This window comes from Drosophila nasuta, chromosome X, assembly GCF_023558535.2.
Source record: "Drosophila nasuta strain 15112-1781.00 chromosome X, ASM2355853v1, whole genome shotgun sequence".
In the NCBI taxonomy this organism is placed as follows: Eukaryota; Metazoa; Arthropoda; class Insecta; order Diptera; family Drosophilidae; genus Drosophila; species Drosophila nasuta.
Window position 1 is genome coordinate 32,480,783 of NC_083459.1, and position 18,926 is coordinate 32,499,708.

The 18,926-nt window shown below is 43.7% G+C and overlaps 1 protein-coding gene across 3 annotated transcripts in view; it reads right to left on the bottom strand.

Moving 5' to 3' along the window:
* The window catches only part of LOC132797366 (glutamate receptor ionotropic, NMDA 2B), a 35,688-nt gene that overhangs the window by 3,356 nt on the left and 13,406 nt on the right, over positions 1–18,926 (bottom strand). For 2 of the 3 annotated variants that reach the window (XM_060809090.1, XM_060809089.1), the window contains exons 3-10: positions 3,510–4,281; positions 2,788–2,938; positions 1,918–2,511; positions 1,461–1,750; positions 1,225–1,377; positions 989–1,140; positions 423–930; positions 251–355 (exon numbers count right to left, since the gene is read on the bottom strand). In XM_060809090.1, the coding sequence (XP_060665073.1) occupies positions 251–355; positions 423–930; positions 989–1,140; positions 1,225–1,377; positions 1,461–1,750; positions 1,918–2,511; positions 2,788–2,938; positions 3,510–4,281 (2,725 nt within the window). The remainder of the gene's footprint in view (positions 1–250; positions 356–422; positions 931–988; positions 1,141–1,224; positions 1,378–1,460; positions 1,751–1,917; positions 2,512–2,787; positions 2,939–3,509; positions 4,282–18,926) is intronic. The other variant, XM_060809091.1, reaches the window with a different exon arrangement.

Genomic DNA, 18,926 nt, shown 5'->3' on the forward strand with positions numbered 1-18,926 from the left:
GAACGAAGGGAGGGAGAGAGGGAGGGTGTTAGGAAGGGAGGTAGGATGGGAGTAAGGAAAATTGGTAGAGAGGAAGAGAGGGAGGGGCACACATTAGTAGTAGCAAGCTTACCAAAAGGGAGGAACGAAGGGAGGGAGAGAGGGAGGGTGTTAGGAAGGTAGGGAGGGAGAAAGGGAGGTAGGATGGGAGGGAGGGAGGTTGGTAGGGAGGAAGAGAGGGAGGGGCACACATTAGTAGTAGCAAACTTACCACCTGTATAGATCTTGGGCGCTGGCTGCCAGGCTGAGATTTCCCAGCAACGGCGGACGTTCCTTGAGATGATGATGGTTCAGCAGATCGGACGATGAGGCCAGCCTGCAAGTAGTCGAGTCTGTGTTATCAACCTGTTGCTCCCAAAAGGGAATCGAGGACACAGACTTACCTCAACTGTGGCGCCTTGATGCCGTGCTTGTCCATGACCTTCTCCAGCTGACGCACACGCAGTCGGGACATGTCCAGCTCGTGCTTCACCTTCCACAGATGCGTGTCGCAGATGGGATCGTTGCAGCGATGCTTCTTTAAGATCTCCGTGGCCTCGTAGACGGCGCCGCGAAACGTCAGCGATTTGCCCATGGAGAGCGAGATGAGAGCACAGCAATGTCCGCCATCCTTTTTGGCCAATCGCTTGCGTATGTACTTGAAGTAGACGTGCTCCAGCAGCAGCAAGAGCGCGGCGAGCAGAATGCCAGCCATCAGGAGTAGAAAGGCGGACAAGAACTGCTCGAGGGCCAACGGATCTGAGGACTTGTGTTCCTGCTTCCCGGGCCGACAAGTGCCGGTCATCCAATAGCGACGCAATCGCTCCAAGTCCCCATTGGCGCGAAACTCGAGCAGACGCTTGTTGAACATCTGCACGTACTTGGAGTTGCGGCTAAAAGCGAGTCCATAGCCTGCAGAGAAGGGAATTAATGAGTTGACGAAGGTGAAGGAGTTTTTAGAGCTGCTCACCTGTCATCGCGTACCAGCTGCCGACGGTCATGAGGCGACAGTCCTCGTCCTGGGCCACCAAATAGTCCAGCACGGTGCCATCGTAGATGAAGGAGTCGAGGTTGCCATTTAGCACAGCGGCGACGCCATCAGCGACACTTGTCTTATTGTATCTGCGGAGGAATGCGACATTTGACAGAGAAGGGGTAAAGAGAGGGATTTCTTTGCAGATGGAAGTCGAACATGGGATTACTTACTGCTTCATGTAGTAGTGCATGTCCTTAAAGTACTTGTGAATAGTCGAGTCCGTGTGGCTGTAGGGAATGGTGCCGAACTTGAACGATGGCTTGTGCGAATACGGATGGACCAAGCGGCTGTCGTTGAGGCCGCTGAACTCGTGGAATTCCTCTCTGCGAACGAATGTGCGATGAGTTCCGTTAGGATGGCCAGGATATTGGGAAGGCGGGGATTTGGGTGCGAGGACGATACTAACCTGGTTATCATGAAGGCCGCCAGGTTGGCAGTGTAGATGGCAAGGAAGACGACGGCGAACAGAGCCCAGACATTGGTCATGAAGCGCGAGGTGAAGCCGCGTGGCGAATCGACATGGACGGCGGCTTGAAAGAGCACCGCCCAGACGAGCCAATAGGTGCGGAACAGGGAGAAGCGATAGGGGGTGACATTGGTGTTCTGCAGATAGAGCTTCATGTCGTAGCCGCTGGGCGAGAGCCACTCGAACAGGAAGATCATGAAGGTGGCCGCTTGTATGGCGACGATACCCACCTTATTGTTGAAATGAAGGAGGAAGCGAACGAGCGAAGAGAGCGAAGAGAGTGTGGAAAAGAGGAGAAGAGAAAGCGTAAAGTAAGGAGAAGCGCACACTTACCGGAGGGAGGAAAGTGGAGTGGAGGATGTGGATGTGGCATTTGCGCATGGCGCAATTTACTTACCAGCATCCAGGAGGCCGTGTCAAAGGGCTCCAAGAACGCAGTGGGCGAGATGATGCCAGTCCGTTTGGCCACCACAATCGCAATGCCCGTCTCCATGAAGGGCTCACTAAAATCGACGACCGCCTCGCGCTCGGTGTTGATCATGAGAGACGTGAGTACCATGTCCGTCTTGCGGTTAACCAAGTCGGCAATTAAACCATTCCATTTACCATTCTCAAGTGTACCCCATTTACCATCTTCAACCCGAACCAGCTCGTAGGTGAAGCCCAGCTCCTCGGCAAATTTCTCGAGCAAATCAATGCAGAATCCGCTGCAGCATTGATAGAAGGACTCGTTGCGGTGTGCCTGGCCGACATCGATGTCGGCGGCCATTTCGTGATCGGCCGCAACGCGACACAGCACACCGCGGTCCATCAGGCATTTGCCACTCACTGGATCGGCGGGTGACAGATTGATATAGGGTGCCTCCTCGAGGAATGTGATCTTTAAATGGAATTTCTCGGGCACACCTTGCGGCGGAGCGTGCGAGTTACCTGGCCACGCGATGTCGCGTATGTCCAGCCTCTGAGTCTCCCACGATTTCCAGACCCCAATCTGATGCCCGATCCCGATCCCGATCGATTAACGTATATATATATGTATATATAATGTTTGCATGTATATATTGCGATTGTACAGAAGCGAGTGTTTTGCAGCGTTCAAAATGAATAATACAAAGTGAGAGTGAGATTGTGTTCGTGTTTTTGTGTGTGTTTGTGAACAGTGTGCCAGAGAAAGATACAATACAATAGAATAAGTAAGTGAGAGTAAGTAAGTGATTTAAATAAGTGAGAGAGAGTGAGAGCATGCAAAAGAGTCCAGCACACTTACCTCCTCCCAGACGAGATTTTTATTGTTGGCGCTGGGTCGCAGGTTCATGATCTTGAGCTCCGCCGACTTGAGGTCACCGTCCGCAGTGAACTCAATGTTCGGCTTGTTGAGGTCTCCCTCTATGGACACGTTGCGCAAATACTTGAAGAAGCTTTCAATTACAATAAGGAACAGATATAAATTGCGGGAAAATACAGACGATGTCTAGGAAGGGTCACGAAGTCTACCCATTTATCTCTTTAACCAACTTTAGTTTTGAAATAATACCATAAAAAATACTATAGTATAATGAAAACTATATTTGGTGTGTTCTTCATTAGATTTGACAGCCGTACATATATAAAAATAAAGGCGATAAACAAAATACAAAATACTACAATATACCAAAGACTATATTTGGTATATTTTATGTATAAGTGTGGATTATGTACTTATGTTTTGCCAGTCGAGCACAAATCAATATAAAGCAGTACAACAAAAATGCCACACGCTGAAATAATACCATAAAAATACTATATATACTGAAGACTATATTTGGTATATTTTATGTATAAGTTGTATGTAGAGTAAGAATTTCAGTTTTAACAGTCGAGCAAAAATTAAAATATAATCGTAAAACCATAATACCGCATGTTGAAATAATACTATACAAAATACTGCAATATACCAAAGACAATATTAGGTATATTCTGGTGTGAGGTATAAATAAAGTTCGTACTCACATTTCGCCATTGTCCCAGCGACCGCGTCCTTCGTCCTCACAGGACAACGACTGCGTGGTGAGCCTTCGATCCCGATTGGCGGGGTCCGTGAGATAAGCTTCGACACCATAGCTGTAGATCTTGATGGCATTGGAGATCTCGTTCATCAGGGCAGCGCTCGACGTGTCGAAGTGGACGCCCAACATGCCGACGGGGAACTGCGAGTGCGCGTCCTTCTTCTCGATGACCGACTGACTGACGACCCAGACATAGTTCTCACCGGTGAGCTTCATCTCATCGGCGGCACGCAGAATGGTGATGGCTTCCGTTTGGGTGGCATAGAGCAGCATGACGCGTGCCTCGCTGTTCACCAGCTCCATGAGGTCGCTGGTGCGCGTGACGACAATCGAGTTGAGTATGGTGAACTTGAAGTGTTCCTGCATCTCGGCCACACGCTCTCGCACCGCCTGCACGAAGTCATCGTGGCCGGCGATCTGTGAGGTGACCACCGAGAATTGATGCCACTTGTAGCGCTCCAGGATGCTCAGCATCGCGGCACTCTGATGCTCAATGCTTGGCGCCAGCTGCAGTTGCAGCGTCGATTGCGATGCCCGACGCTCCAGACCCGAGTTGTCAGCGTTCCACGAGATCACCGGGATGCCCAGATAACCGGCCAGCTGCAGAAAGTACTGGGCTGAGGCTGTGCTGTGGCCGAACTGCTCGTTGTTCATCATGTAGAGGATGGCGGAGACGTTGACGCGCAGAAACTCCTTGCAGAGCGTGCTCAGAATGGCTGAGAAACGAAGAAAAAGAAGGAAGAAGTTCTATTAGCATCATGAAGAGTCTTTAGATTTACTTAATCAAACAGTGTTAAGAAAGCCACAATAAAGTACTGACTACCAAAGGCCCTTCCACTATTTCCCTAAGTATATGAGTTCATATTGTATTTTATTTTTGGGAAAATTCACAAAGAAGTTGTAGGATTCACTTTCACCTTATAGGTTAGAACAACTAACAAAAGGAGTGTTAAATACTGACTGTGAGACCCGTTCACAGTTTTGTATTCTCAAAGAATTGTTGACTGAGTTTAGGCAAAATGACTTATTTAGGCACTACAAATTCATACTTCTAGTTATTAGTTGTCAAATGTTGATTTCCAGAGACCCGTTCATTTTGATTTAATGAAATATGCAATATGGATGGCAGATGTTTCAAAAAGTATTTCACGAACTAAACCGAACCTTGGTTGGAAACGCTCGAGGTTTCGCAGCTATGATTAGCATACGGGTAATCAAGAGGCGCCACTCCACGCTCCACGCTCGGCTGTTGCCACAAGCCGCAATTTATCTGTGCGACGTGCTCTCATTTAGCATAAGCGCGAACAGCGCCCTCTGGCGGCGGTGGCGGATAATGTGGACAGTTGGCGGTGCACAGTGAAGAGTGGACAGCGAACAGTGAACAGAGAACATTGTGTGGACATTGTGTGTGGACTGTGACCGCTTTTGGTTACCCAATTGACCGGAACGCCCTAAGCAATGGCGTCCGCAGTCCCTAAATTCGGATTGTGTGTGTGTGTGCGTGCTTTGTATACAGATGTGTGGCAATTAATTACAGATTAGCCACCGTCTGAGCGTGTTAATGACGCTGCACCGAGTGCGGAGGCATTTTGTTTTATTAGGTTATCAAGTATCGCGCCCGGAGTCGTATTTGGAATTAACAAAGAGCGAGATTTTGGGGGTGTGAACGGGACTCAATTGGTGGTAAGCCAGTTGGCACACAACCTCTTTTAAATACTTGATTTAGCCGAGCCAGCTTTACAGCTCTTACACATGCGAGGAGGGGTGGAGAAGTGGGTAAAGCGCGCCGGAAGCAGCCCCAACTCCCAACTCCCCAACTGCCGACTTCCATTCCGTTCGCATAGGCTCGCTAATTGACCTATTTAAAGGTGACGACACACGAGCAGCAGGTGCTTCAAAACAGAGAGACGGGGAGAGAGAGAGAGAGAGAGAGAGAGAGAGAGAGTAGAAGAGAGAATGTGTGTGTGTGAACCGTCGAACCGAAAGGCATTTTTCATGATGAAGTGCAGCCACATTGTAATTAATTCATATGTATTCTCAATGGGGGTATCGTCTCCTCCTCCTCCTCCTCCTCCTCCTCCTCCTTCTTTCGTACACGTCCGCTCCTCGGATTGTTGGCTTACCCTATTACCCAGCATTAGCAACAGCATCGACAACAGCGTCAATCTTATCGATTTGCAAAACGCTTGTGGGTCTCATTTTCAATCATGGCAGCTGGGCGCTGTCACTGCTCCCTGTCCTCACATGGGTTGCGGGGTTTCGGGGGGCACCGCAAAGGATGCGGCTGTCGGGGCATTCATTACGTGGCGAGGACAAATATGGCTGCTTGTGCTGCTGTTTTACATAGCGTGCTTAATTTTTGAAAACAATGACCGGCGATAATTTAGAAAGTTTCGTTCGGTTCAAGAGCGGACCGCTTTAGGCATCGATGTCGATGTCGATGTGGATGTGGATGTGGATGACATGTCAAAGTTGAGACTTGAAAGTCGAGAGTGTCGCCAACACTTGAACAAACATAACTTGGCCTCAGCCAAACAACGATGACAACGTCGACAGAGGACAGAGAACAGAGGACAGACGACTGAGGACATGTCGAAGTTTTTGTCGAACGTGAAACCTGAATGCGGACTACAAAGTACCCTTGCTCCTCTAGCGTTCAACTTTGGGAATCGGGATTGGGGGTTGGAGGTTGCTCTCTCTCTGGCAACTTGGCCAACTTGTGGGGGGTGAGAGCAGCAAATGACAAAATCTGAGATCTAAAATCTCATCAAAAAGTTTAATTAACTTTTTCATCACTTTATTTCTGGTATTTGCATTTGGTTCGCTAGAGGAGCTGCTAATTTTCCCCAAACAGTTCTTATATGCAATGGCAACAGCCATGCATTCAATTACCATCACCTCTTGTCGTCAGTGAGTCAGTGAGTTAGAGAGTTAGAGAGTGAGACAGTCAGTCGGTTAGTCAGTCACTCAGTCACTCAGTCACACAGTCACCTATCCAAAGAGGGACTCGAGTTGATAGATAGATAGATGGCAACATAGATAGATAGATGCAGGCGACAGCCGGAACAAAAGATAGATGGATAACGGCTTCGATTGATGGATGGATAGACCCTCAAAGGGAGCAACCCGAATGCGACCACTTAGTACACAAGAAAAGTACAACAATAGAGTTGCCGCAGCAGAAGGAAAGAGAGCGAGAAAAGTGTGAGTGTGTGGTTGTGTTGCTTAAATCGACTATAGAAAATCACTCAAGACTGCTTAGCAGAAAAATGAGTGTGTAATCGACTGTAGATTACCCGGTATTATCTTCATATTAAGAATGTTTTCTTGGGATAACTCAATAGCTCAATTGCTAAGATCTAGAAGATCGCTATTTGAACAAAATATTTAAATTCAACTACGACAACGCTTCAAAAACACATATTTTGTTGAGTATGGTAAATATGGAAAGAATAACAAGTATGATAAGTATGGTAAGTAAGTAGGTATGTGTGGTAGTCATAATAAAGAATAAATAGCTCACTCGGTAAGAGCTGAAAGGCTGCAATTTATTTCTGGAGTATTCGATAATATTCAATTGTTAATCGATTAATCGATCTATTGTTGACTATTTACATATGCATGTGTTGTTCAACGACTTTTCCATGGGCACAAATCACAATACAATAAGTCAACAGGTAAGAGCTAGAAGCACCATATTTTAAGGTAAAAGTTTCTTAAATTTGGTATGATGAATAATGTTGAGTTTATTTAAATGGACTTTTGAAAAAACTCTTTTTTATCAATGCAGTAGCTCAATAGCTCGCATGGTAAGACCTGGAAGGTTACAACGTATTAGTTTCCCACAATAATCAATTCTGAACCGCTTAAGGTATAACAACTATTGTTGAATATTTACATATGTACTTATATTACCATGGGCACAAATCACAACACAATAGCTCAAGCGGTAAGAGCTAGAAGGTAGCACCAAATTTCTGGTGTTTCCCAAAATATTTGCAAATAAAGCTTTCATGCCAAATATTGTTGAATATTTATATGTGAGCTTCTATTCAACAGCGTTGCAAGGTATAATCAAATTATGCCAGCACCAAAAAATGCTGGCCCCATTGCGGAGCGGAGGTAGCAAAGCATATTAAAGGCTTACAGTGAGTGAGTGAGAGAGAGAGAGAGAGGAAGGAGGAAAAGGGAGAGGGAAAGGGAAAGGGCAGTGCCTGAATGTTAGACATAGTCTAATGAAATTAGAGCACGCCCGCTTTCTCTTCTCCATCTCCATCTGCATCTTTCTTTCTCTTTCTCACACTTTGCCACCTTTTCGGCTGGGCATATTTCGAGCATCCTTTTAGCCTATGGAATTTACAGTTGGCGAATTTAATTTTGGGCGGCTGAACGAAATTTGATTTAATTACCAAGCGAAAAATGTTTGATTTTTGGCAGCTTGTGCGTGTCTGTGTCTCTGTCTCTGTCTCTGTCCATGCCGCATGCCACATGCCGCATGCCGCATGCTGCATGCCCCACCCATGTTGCGCCCCCTCTTTGGCACTCGGCACTCGGCTGTCCATTAAAACTTTAATTGTATGTATTAAACATTTTTAATTGCTTTTCAAATGCGCTCGTTGGCGCTCCTGTCTCGGTTTCCTTTTCCTTTTTCCTTTTTCCTTTTCCCTTTTGCCGTTTCCGTTTCTGTTTCAGTTTCTGTTTCCGTTTCCGCTTCCGTTTCAACTGCTTGTGCGGCTCGTAAAAACACACACACACACACATTCTATAGTCTATAGCATTGCCGCCTAGTTATCGGGTATGAAATTATTTTTACAACATTTCACAATGTCCATAAAGCGCGACGATGTCTGTAATCAAAGTAATTAAGTTTTCCCACTCTACCTTTCACTTTTGCTTTTCCCCTGTTTTGTCACGGTTTTTGCTGTTTATACCCTGTAATTCTATACTTCAGCAATGGGGTGTAATGGCAATTGTAGAAACGTGCTTACACAGCTGTTAAGTGCATCTGTTGCTAGTGATTTTATTTTCCAACATTTACTTTCTAACATATATCTCGCTTTACTGACAGAATTCTAGGGTATTTAATGACCTAATAAGCCTGCTCAACCGACTACAAGATACACTAAATTGTTATTTCTCTTTAGCATTACTTTTTGCTTGATTTAACTATGCAATTTCTTGGATATTATAATGCGATGCATTGATAACAACTATATCTCGCTTAATTGCCTCTGCTTCGTCTGTAAAAATATTATGATTTTTATAAAAAATTATATATGAAATTTGGCAATAAAGTCTGGCTATTAAGCGACATTGACATCAATCGACAGTGGCCGTTAAGTGAGTTTTGGCTTTAGAATATTTACTACAACAATTGCCGGAAACGCATTCTACTTTAGCCCGAGCCTGTCAGAAGACGTTTCAAGCTAAATCTTTAGCTAGTTCAGATCCGGGTAACATATTTGAATAGCATCTTCAGCTGTTGTCTGGTTTTGTGTTGCATATTATTGACAGCTTAAATGAAGATTGAAATGTAAATTCACGCTCAAATTAAATGCTATGTCAGCCTGTCAAAGGGTCTGCTACAGCAGCTTTTCTCTCTCTCTCTCTCTCTCTTTTTACATCTGTTTCATTCTCTTGCGGTGGCGCCACAGATTAACCAAGAGGCAAAGTGCGTTAGTTGAACGTTTTGCGGAACGCGCCAATAATTCATTAGCGGATCCGCGAATGCCGCAACCTACGACAAGTTCCAAGTTGCAAGTTCCAAGCATTAAGCTACTGTCTCACAATCTCTTGCTCTGGTGACTACTGTCGCAAGTCTGAGGGAGGCAAAGAGGAACACAGGGAATACGACGAGGAGAAGCGGAAGTGCGCAACTGCATGCCACGCTCGGGAGTGGCGCCATCGGGTGTGGCAAGTAGCAAGAAGCAAGTGGCAAGTGGCAAGTGGCAATTGGCAACTGCCAAGTCGCCAAGTGTCAGAAGAAGTTGAAGCAAAACTCAGAGTAAGCGACTGCGTAAAAGGAAGGAAGGAAGGCACGCAGGCAGGATGGCAGGTAGAGGGTGGAGGGTTGAGAATGGGGGGAGGAGGGTAGAGGGTAGAGGAAGGCAGTCGTCTCATTTATGTGCGCATAATAATGCGAAAATTGAATTTTGACACCGCTTCAGCGGCTGCTGTTGCCGATGTGCTTCTTGTTCATGGCATTGTCCTTGTCTTTGTCGCTGTTGCTGCTGTCACAATTTGGGCAACACTGTCAACGAGGGAGTCACTCATTCGCAGTGCAACAATCGGGGAGTTAGGCAGACAGTCAGTCAGTCAATCACTCTTTCAGTCAGTCATTAACAAAGCTCAGTTATTCCGGTAGCTATTCTGTCAGCTACTTGGGTAGATTGTCAAAGCAGTTACACAGTCAGTCAGTCTGTCTAGCAGTCAGTTCTATCAGTCAGTCATTCAATCAGTCAATCAATCAGTCAGGTATTGACTGACCTTTAAAGTCAGTTAGTTATTTAATCAGTTGTCTGATATTCGTTACTGGAATGAGTTTAGCATAGAGTTAGTCTATCACTGCTTCAATCAGTCAGTCAGTCATTCAATCAGTCACTCAATCAATCAGCCAGCCAATCACTTATGCAGTCAGACAGTCATTTAATTCAAGCAGTCGTATAGTTAGTTAAATGTCGATTTATTCTGAATACTATTCGGTCAGCTTGTTGGATAGTCTAACAAAACACTCAGTGAGTGTCTGCGTAGCTGGCAGTCAGGCATTCAGTCAGCCATTCAATCAGTCAATCAATCAGTCACTCAATCAGACAGGTATTGTCTTACCTATAAAGTCCGACATTCATTTAATCAGCTTTCTGTGCAACAGTCTGTTCGAAAGTCACATATTCGTTGCTGCAATGAATCTAGTGACAGAGAGTTATTCTGTCATTGCTTCAATCAATCAGTCAGTAACTCAATCAGGCAGTCAGACAGTCATTTAATTAGTTGTCTGCCAAGCAGTCGTATAGTTAGTCAGATATTCGTAGCTGGAAAGCAGTCAGTCAGCTAGTCGCTCAGTTAGTCACTCAGTCAGGCTCTCAGTGAGTCACTCCTTCAGTCAGTCAATCAGTCAGTCAGCCAGTCAGTCAGCCAGTCAGTCAGTGGATGACTTCTACTACCCTAGTCTAGCAGTGAGGCAGTCATGAAGTGACTATTATGATGCCTGTCAGCTCGTTGTTGTCAGCAACAACGTGAAGACGTCGTCTCAACTTGGCTGCCTTCCAACTGGCGCATGACAGCGACACAGCTGAGAGGTGAGACTGAGGAGAGAAAGCAAAAGAGTGAGGAAGAGGAGGGGCAGAGACAGAGGCAGGTGGAAGCTAAAAGGCGGCTGACTGTGATCTGATTTAACTGGCAAGTCTGTCAACTTATTATAACATCCATTAATTTCATTTAAGCATCATTCAATTGCTTTCATTTTGATGGCAAGTTATCAAGAGTTGTGCGTGTGTGTGTATGGGTGTGTGTGTGTGCCACAAAGCCACAGGCAACACAAAGAGGAAGAAGAGAAGCTGCGTTTCAACTTTGGAGTTTCAAAGTGTTTGCCCCCGGCCGCGTTGTTGTCTTGCTGCGAAAAACTTTTTACATTATGCTTCACGTAGAAACCGAAAACAGAAGCAGCAGCAGTAGAAAGTAGAGAGTAGAGAGAAAAGCAGCGAAATGGCAACAGAAACATGCCACATGCCACATGCCACACGCCACATGCTAAGGGCTCTCTGGACTGGGCTCAACACACACAATTTTATATTCATCTTTGGCTCGCCACGAACATTTCGATTTGTGCCCAGCCCGCGTAGATCAAACACAGTAACAACTGTCTGTATATGTGTGTGTGTGTGTGTGTGTGTGTGTGTTTACAACACAATTCGATGCTATTTGAAGTGCTAAAATGGCCGAAAAAGCCTGCAGCGACATAAAAGCACAATAATATTTTTATACACGCATTATGCCAGAACGTGGCCGACAACGAGAGCTACAACGAGAGCGAGGACGACAGCGAGGACATCGACTAGGACGAGGACGCGCACAAGGACGTGCCGAATTGTGTGCGAACAGACCAGAGCAGGACAACAGCAGGACAACAGGACGCAGGACGATAGTGTCAAGTGCCATAAAACACAATTAGTCAAGAGTCATTCATTGCTTATCGCGCCTCGCTGTGTGTTTGTGTATGTGTCTGTGTGTGTGACGCATGCGATTGCAGTGTTAAAGTTAAAGTTACGCATACGCCGCGTATGCCGAAAAAAGCTCAACTTGCAATACTTTTGTTTTGGTTTTCGCTTTTGCATAGTGTCACACACAATTAATCAATATGATGATAATTCCAGGCCATTACACACACACACACACACACACACAGACACACATACTACAGTGTAACCACTAATCCGTCGAAAAGAGCTGCCAACTGCGCCGCTGACGCCGCTGCCAACTTGGAAGACGAGTTGAGTTGCGTCGTTTTCAATATGCTTTCGTGACATACGAATATCGAGAGTGTGCAGCTTATAAATATAATCTAAGCACTCACCCACACACACACACACATACACTCTCGTGAGTGTGTGTGTGCGACAGGGCGTGGCATGTAAAAGGAACAAGTGAAAATAAAGAAAGAAAACTAACGTTAACTTTGCTTGGCGTCAAACTTGGCGCATATTTTAGAGCTTGATGTTGACGTCACACGGTCAGCTGTCTCACACACACACACGCATACACATACTCGCATACACACACACACACACACACACACGCATACACATACTCGCATACACACACACACACACACACACACACACACACACACACACACACACACACACACACAGAGAGAGATATGCTCGCGTAGTGACAATGCCAACGACAGCAGCTATGCGATATGCGAACCACGAAGGCGATGACGACGCCCCATTCGACGTTGTCGCTGTCGCTGTCGTTGTTGCTTTCACTTTCGTTTTCCCCCTTTACCATGCCCTTCCCTTTCGACGTTCACTGGCTTTTCCTTCAGCTTCTGCTTAGCTTTAGGTTTTGCTTCAGCTCAGCTTTGGCTCAGCTTTGCCACCCGCCATCGCCTTATCGAATATCAAAGTGTTGTTAAGATGATTTTTCGGTTTTGCTCGTCTTTTCTTCATCTCATCTCTTCTCTTCTCTTCTCTTATTTTTTATGCTCGACGAGTTTTACACGTGAAATGTTTTCGGGTGACAACATCAAACACACACACACACACGCATACTTCAGCTGCTACAAATGCAGTTTGAATGTCGTTAGCTACACAGAGCGATAAAAGCGAGTGAAATGCAATTCAACATTTAAAATGTGCGAATCTAAAATGCAATGTAAAATACAAATAAAATAATATATACTTAATACTAGCTAACGTATTCTATATAAATACTAATTAATATATGCTAAGTACTGTATACTAAATATATTTTGCACAGTATTTACTTCATTTCCACTGATATACTAAGAAAATATATACTAAATATATACAACATACTATATTTTACAAATATATTAAATACTGTATACTAAATATATACCAAATACTATATACTAAATATATTTTGCACAGTATTTACTTTATTTCCACTGATATACCCCGAATATATATACTAAATATATACAACATACTATATTCTACAAATATATTAAATACTGTATACTAAATATATACCAAATACTATATAGTAAATAGATTTTGCACAGTATTTACTTCATTTCCACTGATATGCTAAGAAAATATATACTAAATATATACAAAATACTATATACTAAATATATACTAACTGATATATACCTTATAATATATACTAAATGTATACTAAATACTATATACTTCATATCCACTGATACTGTATACTAAATATATACCAAATACTATATAGTAAATAGATTTTGCACAGTATTTACTTCACTTCCACTGATATACTCAGTTAATACTATAAACTAAATATATTCTTAATACTATATACTAAATATATACTAACTGCTATATACCTTATAATATATACTAAATGTATACTAAATACTATATACTTGATTTCCACTAATTTTGTTGCAGTGTTTATCAAATATACATAGCATATCGAGTGTATTGTATTATGACAAAAGTTTCCACGTGAAAGGAAACGCTCAAGTAAACTTTTTACTGAAATTTCAACTATCTTCCCTTTGCCAATCTCTCTCTTTCTCTCTCACTGTCTCTCTGTCTCTGTCTCTGTCACTTTATATTTGTCTCTTTGTTGACTCGAACTTGGACCCATTAATGTGTCCTTGCACAGAGCATTTTTGTGGAATGTGCGCTGAAAAGTAGGCAACACTTTTAGCTTCAATTCTGTTGCCCAAAAGTAGGCAACACTTTTAGCTTCAATTCTGTTGGCCACTTTTCAGCTGTGCAGCACTTTGCCTGACCATCTAAATCATGTTTTCGTCCTGACCGCAGCAACTTGCCGGCCTTAACTGCAACAGACACTAGGCCTAGTCCTCGTCCTGCTCCTCCCCCTTGGTCTCACCCCTTTGGCCATTAGCAACGGTTACCCGAGCTGAGAGCAGGAGAGAGGCAGATGGAGAGGGAGATGGAGAGGGAGATGGAGGTGAGAGGCGACCACAGCTTGAACATCCTGTTTGGACTGTTTAGACTCTCTGTGAACCGCAGCAGAGTCGAGGTCGAGGGTCGAGAGTCGACTTGTCTGGCTAAGTGCAGAAGCATCAACAGCAGCAGCATCATTAGCAGTGCTTGGCCGATGTGTATTATTAAACCCCAGAATGTTCCCTTTGCGTTTTTGTTGGATCCAATGGCTGAAACAAAGAACAAGCGCGTTCTCGACTCTCAACTCTCAACTCAACTCAACTCAGTTCAAGTGCGGGAGTGTGTCAACAAACCAAAACCCAAAACCGAGAAACCAAACGCAAACGCAAACTCAAACTCAAGCGCCAAACGCAAAACTGAAGCCGAAGCCGAAGCCGAAACCCAAGCCAGACACTCAAGCCCAAGCCATAACCCGTAACCTAAAACCGACAAGCGACAGGAGACAGAAGACAGGACAGACAAGCGACAGCTTTGCAGTTCAGTTGGGCGCAAAGTGGGCGTGGCTCAACGCGCAACGCGGGATGAGGCCGAAGTAACCGCAATCCGAGGCAGCCCAACGCCTTCTTCGCTGCTCGATTCTGCTGTTTCTCGAATTGCAAGTGCCTCAGTCCCATTTCCATTCTAAGCAGAACTCAACTCGCAGCCGAAGCATAAATTCTGCAAATAACCAGATGAATATACGCAAAGTGAGGACTAGCAGATGCCCTCTAATCGACTCGAACTATTAAGCATACAATTTACAATCTACATGTATTATAATATAGACGAATTTATAATACTCATGAATTGTAGAGTATAATAGTGAAAGAAAAGCACAACTAGCAGATACTCTGTAGTTAGTAAGAGATCAGCAAGATTATTGTTTAAGCTTTGATACATTTCGAATTTCGAATTTATCATTATAACAATTGCAAAACATACATAAAAGATATACCAAATATAAAAATATACCAAATTACTATACCCCAAAAAAATTTAAATGTATACCAAAAGCTATATTTGATATATTGATATAATACTGCCCGCTACATTTTTAATGACAGCAAAACAGTGCGGTATTTTTCTTAAAATATACCAAACTAATAATAGACACGTGTATTTTCTATTTGTGCATATATTTTAGAATTCCTTCAGCTGTCATTCCTATCGCGCATACCCCAGGCGATTGTTTTGCAGGGTATGAAAAGCCAACGCAATGTGTAAAGCAGTCCAAGTTCAAAAGTCTTGATGCGATGCCTGTTTTTGAGAGTGGGCAGATGGGAAGTGGGGAGTAGGGGAGAGGGGGAGAGGGGAAGACGGGGAGCGAATGGACAGGGAGCAACATCAGTTGACCTGAAACTGACTGCGAGGCGTCCTTGTGGCCCAATTAGGTGGGTGGGAAGCTGCTTGCTCACTCAACGAGTATTTATGTGAGACGCACCGAAAGAAATCAACTTTGTTGCTCTCTCTCTATCTTGCCATCTATTGGCATCTCTCTCTCCCCTCTCCCCTCCACCCTCATCCCTCTCTTTCTCTCTCTCTCTCTCTCTCTTTGCTGTCTTATTTAAGTGAATTGTGTGTAAGGTATTTCTGCGTTTTCTTGCTTCGCTTGGCTGCTGTGGATCCCTTGGCCATCCGTTTTCATTTGACTGGCTCTCTTTGGACTCCTTACACTTGCCTCCTTGACTTGTTTGCTGTTCTGGCCATTTGTTTTAGCCTCGTTGTAGTCTATTTCGGTGTGTCCTCAGGCCACCCGCTGACTGAGGCACCGCAAAACAAGGCGTAAGTTGAATGGATTCCATTGTCTGTCGACAGTCTGCAGTTGCAGGCTAACAATAAGCAGCAAGAGCACTAACACGAACACGAACACGAACATGAACATGAACATGAGCATGAACAAGGGCAAGGACTAAGGACTAACGGGACTAACGACTGCGGGTCTATGGCAGATACACGTATTTGTACTCGCTTTCAGCATTCAGCATTCAATATTCGGCATTCGGCATTCACTTTCACTCGAATGAGTTTTGCTCCTTTAACTTGGATCAGCCTTGGGAACTTGTGGATTCGCAATCATAAAAATTGATGAGCAGGAAAATACACATGTACGATATGCATATAGAATATCTAACACTACTGAATACGCCACTCTCGATTCACTCCCATTTTCTTTAGCTAATGTGACGTGAACACGTCAATATTCCATTTCTGTCACAAGAATTTCGTTGTTTTCGTTATATCAAATTTGTGTTGTACTCATATGCTTGAAATGGTTTTGTTTATTCACAAATTTAATAAAAAACTACAATTAAATTTTCTATACATAATTATTATGTAGTTCAATTTCAGTGAGTTCCATTCGTTTCAAATATTCAAATTTTCCCTCGCATTCGATCAATTGCCTAAAGTAATTCACTTTCCCCTCTTTTTCAAATATCGAAATAAGTCCTTGCTGTAATTTCCCCTTTCAATCGAAATGCCGATCAATTCCCCTCAAAAAAAGTCCCGCCATCCTGTAGGCGTGAGAGTGGGAGTGAGAGCAGGAGTGAGAGCGGGAGTGAGCTGCACTCGCCAGTTGCCAATTGACTTTTAAATCGAACGCAGTGCAAAGGACGCGGCACTTAAAAACCGCGATTTATGCGCAAATTCGGTCGTAAAGTGTTAAATTTGTGTGTCTGCATGCGACAAATTATGTTTTATCGCCATTTGCATCGTTAAAATGCCGCGCAGCTAATTATTTTCATATTTTTTTTCGAGTGTTCTATACAATGCAGCGATGTTTGCATATATGTATATATGTGTGTGTGTTTGTGTTTGTGCAATGTTTGCTCTGCCTTGCAATCGCTGAAGGCGAGCTTGTGGATAATTCGAATTATTAAAGTTTTGTAAAATGTGCGCTTTAATTAAATAAACTCGTGATGATGTGCATTCAAATTGTGGCTTTTATTAAGTGCAGCGCGTACAAATGCAATTAGTGGGGTTAGGGTGAATCGAAAATCAAATCGCGTGTTTTTACATTACTCCCGCTTCTCTCGCATTCGCTCTCGGTCTCTGTCTCTCTCTCTCTCTCTCTCTCCCCCCGTGTGCCGCGTTTTTCTTTTCGCGAAGTGAAAACGAATAAAAACAATGTTTAATTTGCATGCTCGTGAATTAAGCATTTAAATGTGTTAAATAATAAATTGAAATCAAATCTTGTGTGCAACAATGCGCAGCAAAAACAATATCCTAAATGACACATGCATAGTTAATGCGAAAATTCTACAGCTGAGGGATTACGCTGCCTGCTGCCTGTTTGTCGCCTGCTGCCTGCTACCCGCCGTTGCCTCTGCCGTAAGCGACAACACTTTGCATATTATTTTTGCATGACCTTGTTTCTTTTTGGTTTTTGACGTGCGAGCGAGCGCATAGTTTTAGTCAGTACTGTACATTGCAAATTCAGCAAGCGCTATGTTGGTTATTTTTTCCTATTTTGCTTTCTTTTTTGCTTGCTGTTGCTGCTGTTCGGTACGTTGATGATCATTAAGTGCGACGCTGACCGCAACGCATGCTTCGCGATAATGACGATTTAATACATGATTATAATTTTTTCTGCGTGTGTTCTCTTCCCCTTTCGTTTCTTTTTTTCGTGCTGCTGCTGTTCGGTCCGTTGATGATCATTAACGGCAACGCATGCTTCACGATAATGACGATTTAATACATGATTATAATTTTTTCTGCGTGTGTTCTCTTCCCCTTTCGTTTCTTTTTTTCTTGCTGCTGCTGTTCGGTCCGTTGATGATCATTAACCGCAACGCATGCTTCACGATAATGACGATTTAATACATGATTATGATAGTTGCGAATATTGTAATTTGTTGCGTCCCTTTCGCTCTTTCCGTTGTTTGCATATGAACTCGTTTCGTTTAATGACCACTATTAAGTTTGCCTATGTATGTTAACCCATTAGTGACGTATTTAACACATGTGCAGTTCCACTTACATATGTATATTTGCTATGTATTTGCGTTTTCACTTAAACCGGAATTTTATTTTGTTTTGAATGACTATTGTGAATATTTCCTATGTTACGCACACACTTAACCCTTAGATGAACACTTTGCATTTGCTGCTTAGTTAGCATGCCTTAACCCATAGAAGGCGAGTCAATCATCAATTTGCAGCCAAAACTCAAATTCGCAGATTAACTGCATTTATTTTGTTAATGACTATTGTGAATATTTCCTACGTTACATACGCCCTTAACCCTTAGACAACACTTTTGCATTTGCTGCTTAGTTAGCATGTCTTAACCCATAGAAGGCGAGTCAATCATTCAATTGCAGCCAAAACTCAAATTCGCAAATTAACTGCATTTATTTTGTTAATGACTATTGTGAATATTTCCTATGTTACGTACACACTTAACCCTTACACGACACCTTTGCATTTGCTGCTTAGTTAGCATGCCTTAACCCATAGAAGGCGAATCAATCATTCATTTGCAGCCGAAACTCAAATTCGCACTCGCTGGGGTCGAGGTCTTCACTGGGTGCTAAACATGCTCTCAAGTGGATGCTGAATGGACCCACATCGCATCCTCGTAAGTCTCACAAGTGCTCTTCAGAGGGTGTGAGAGAGAGAGAGAGGAGCAAGGTAGACTCAATCGGAAGCCTTAGCATCGATAAGAGGAATTGACACTCAGGTGCTGAAAGTGCTTGCCGCTTAACGACAGCAACATGCTTCGAACAGCATATTAATGTGCACCTTGTTGT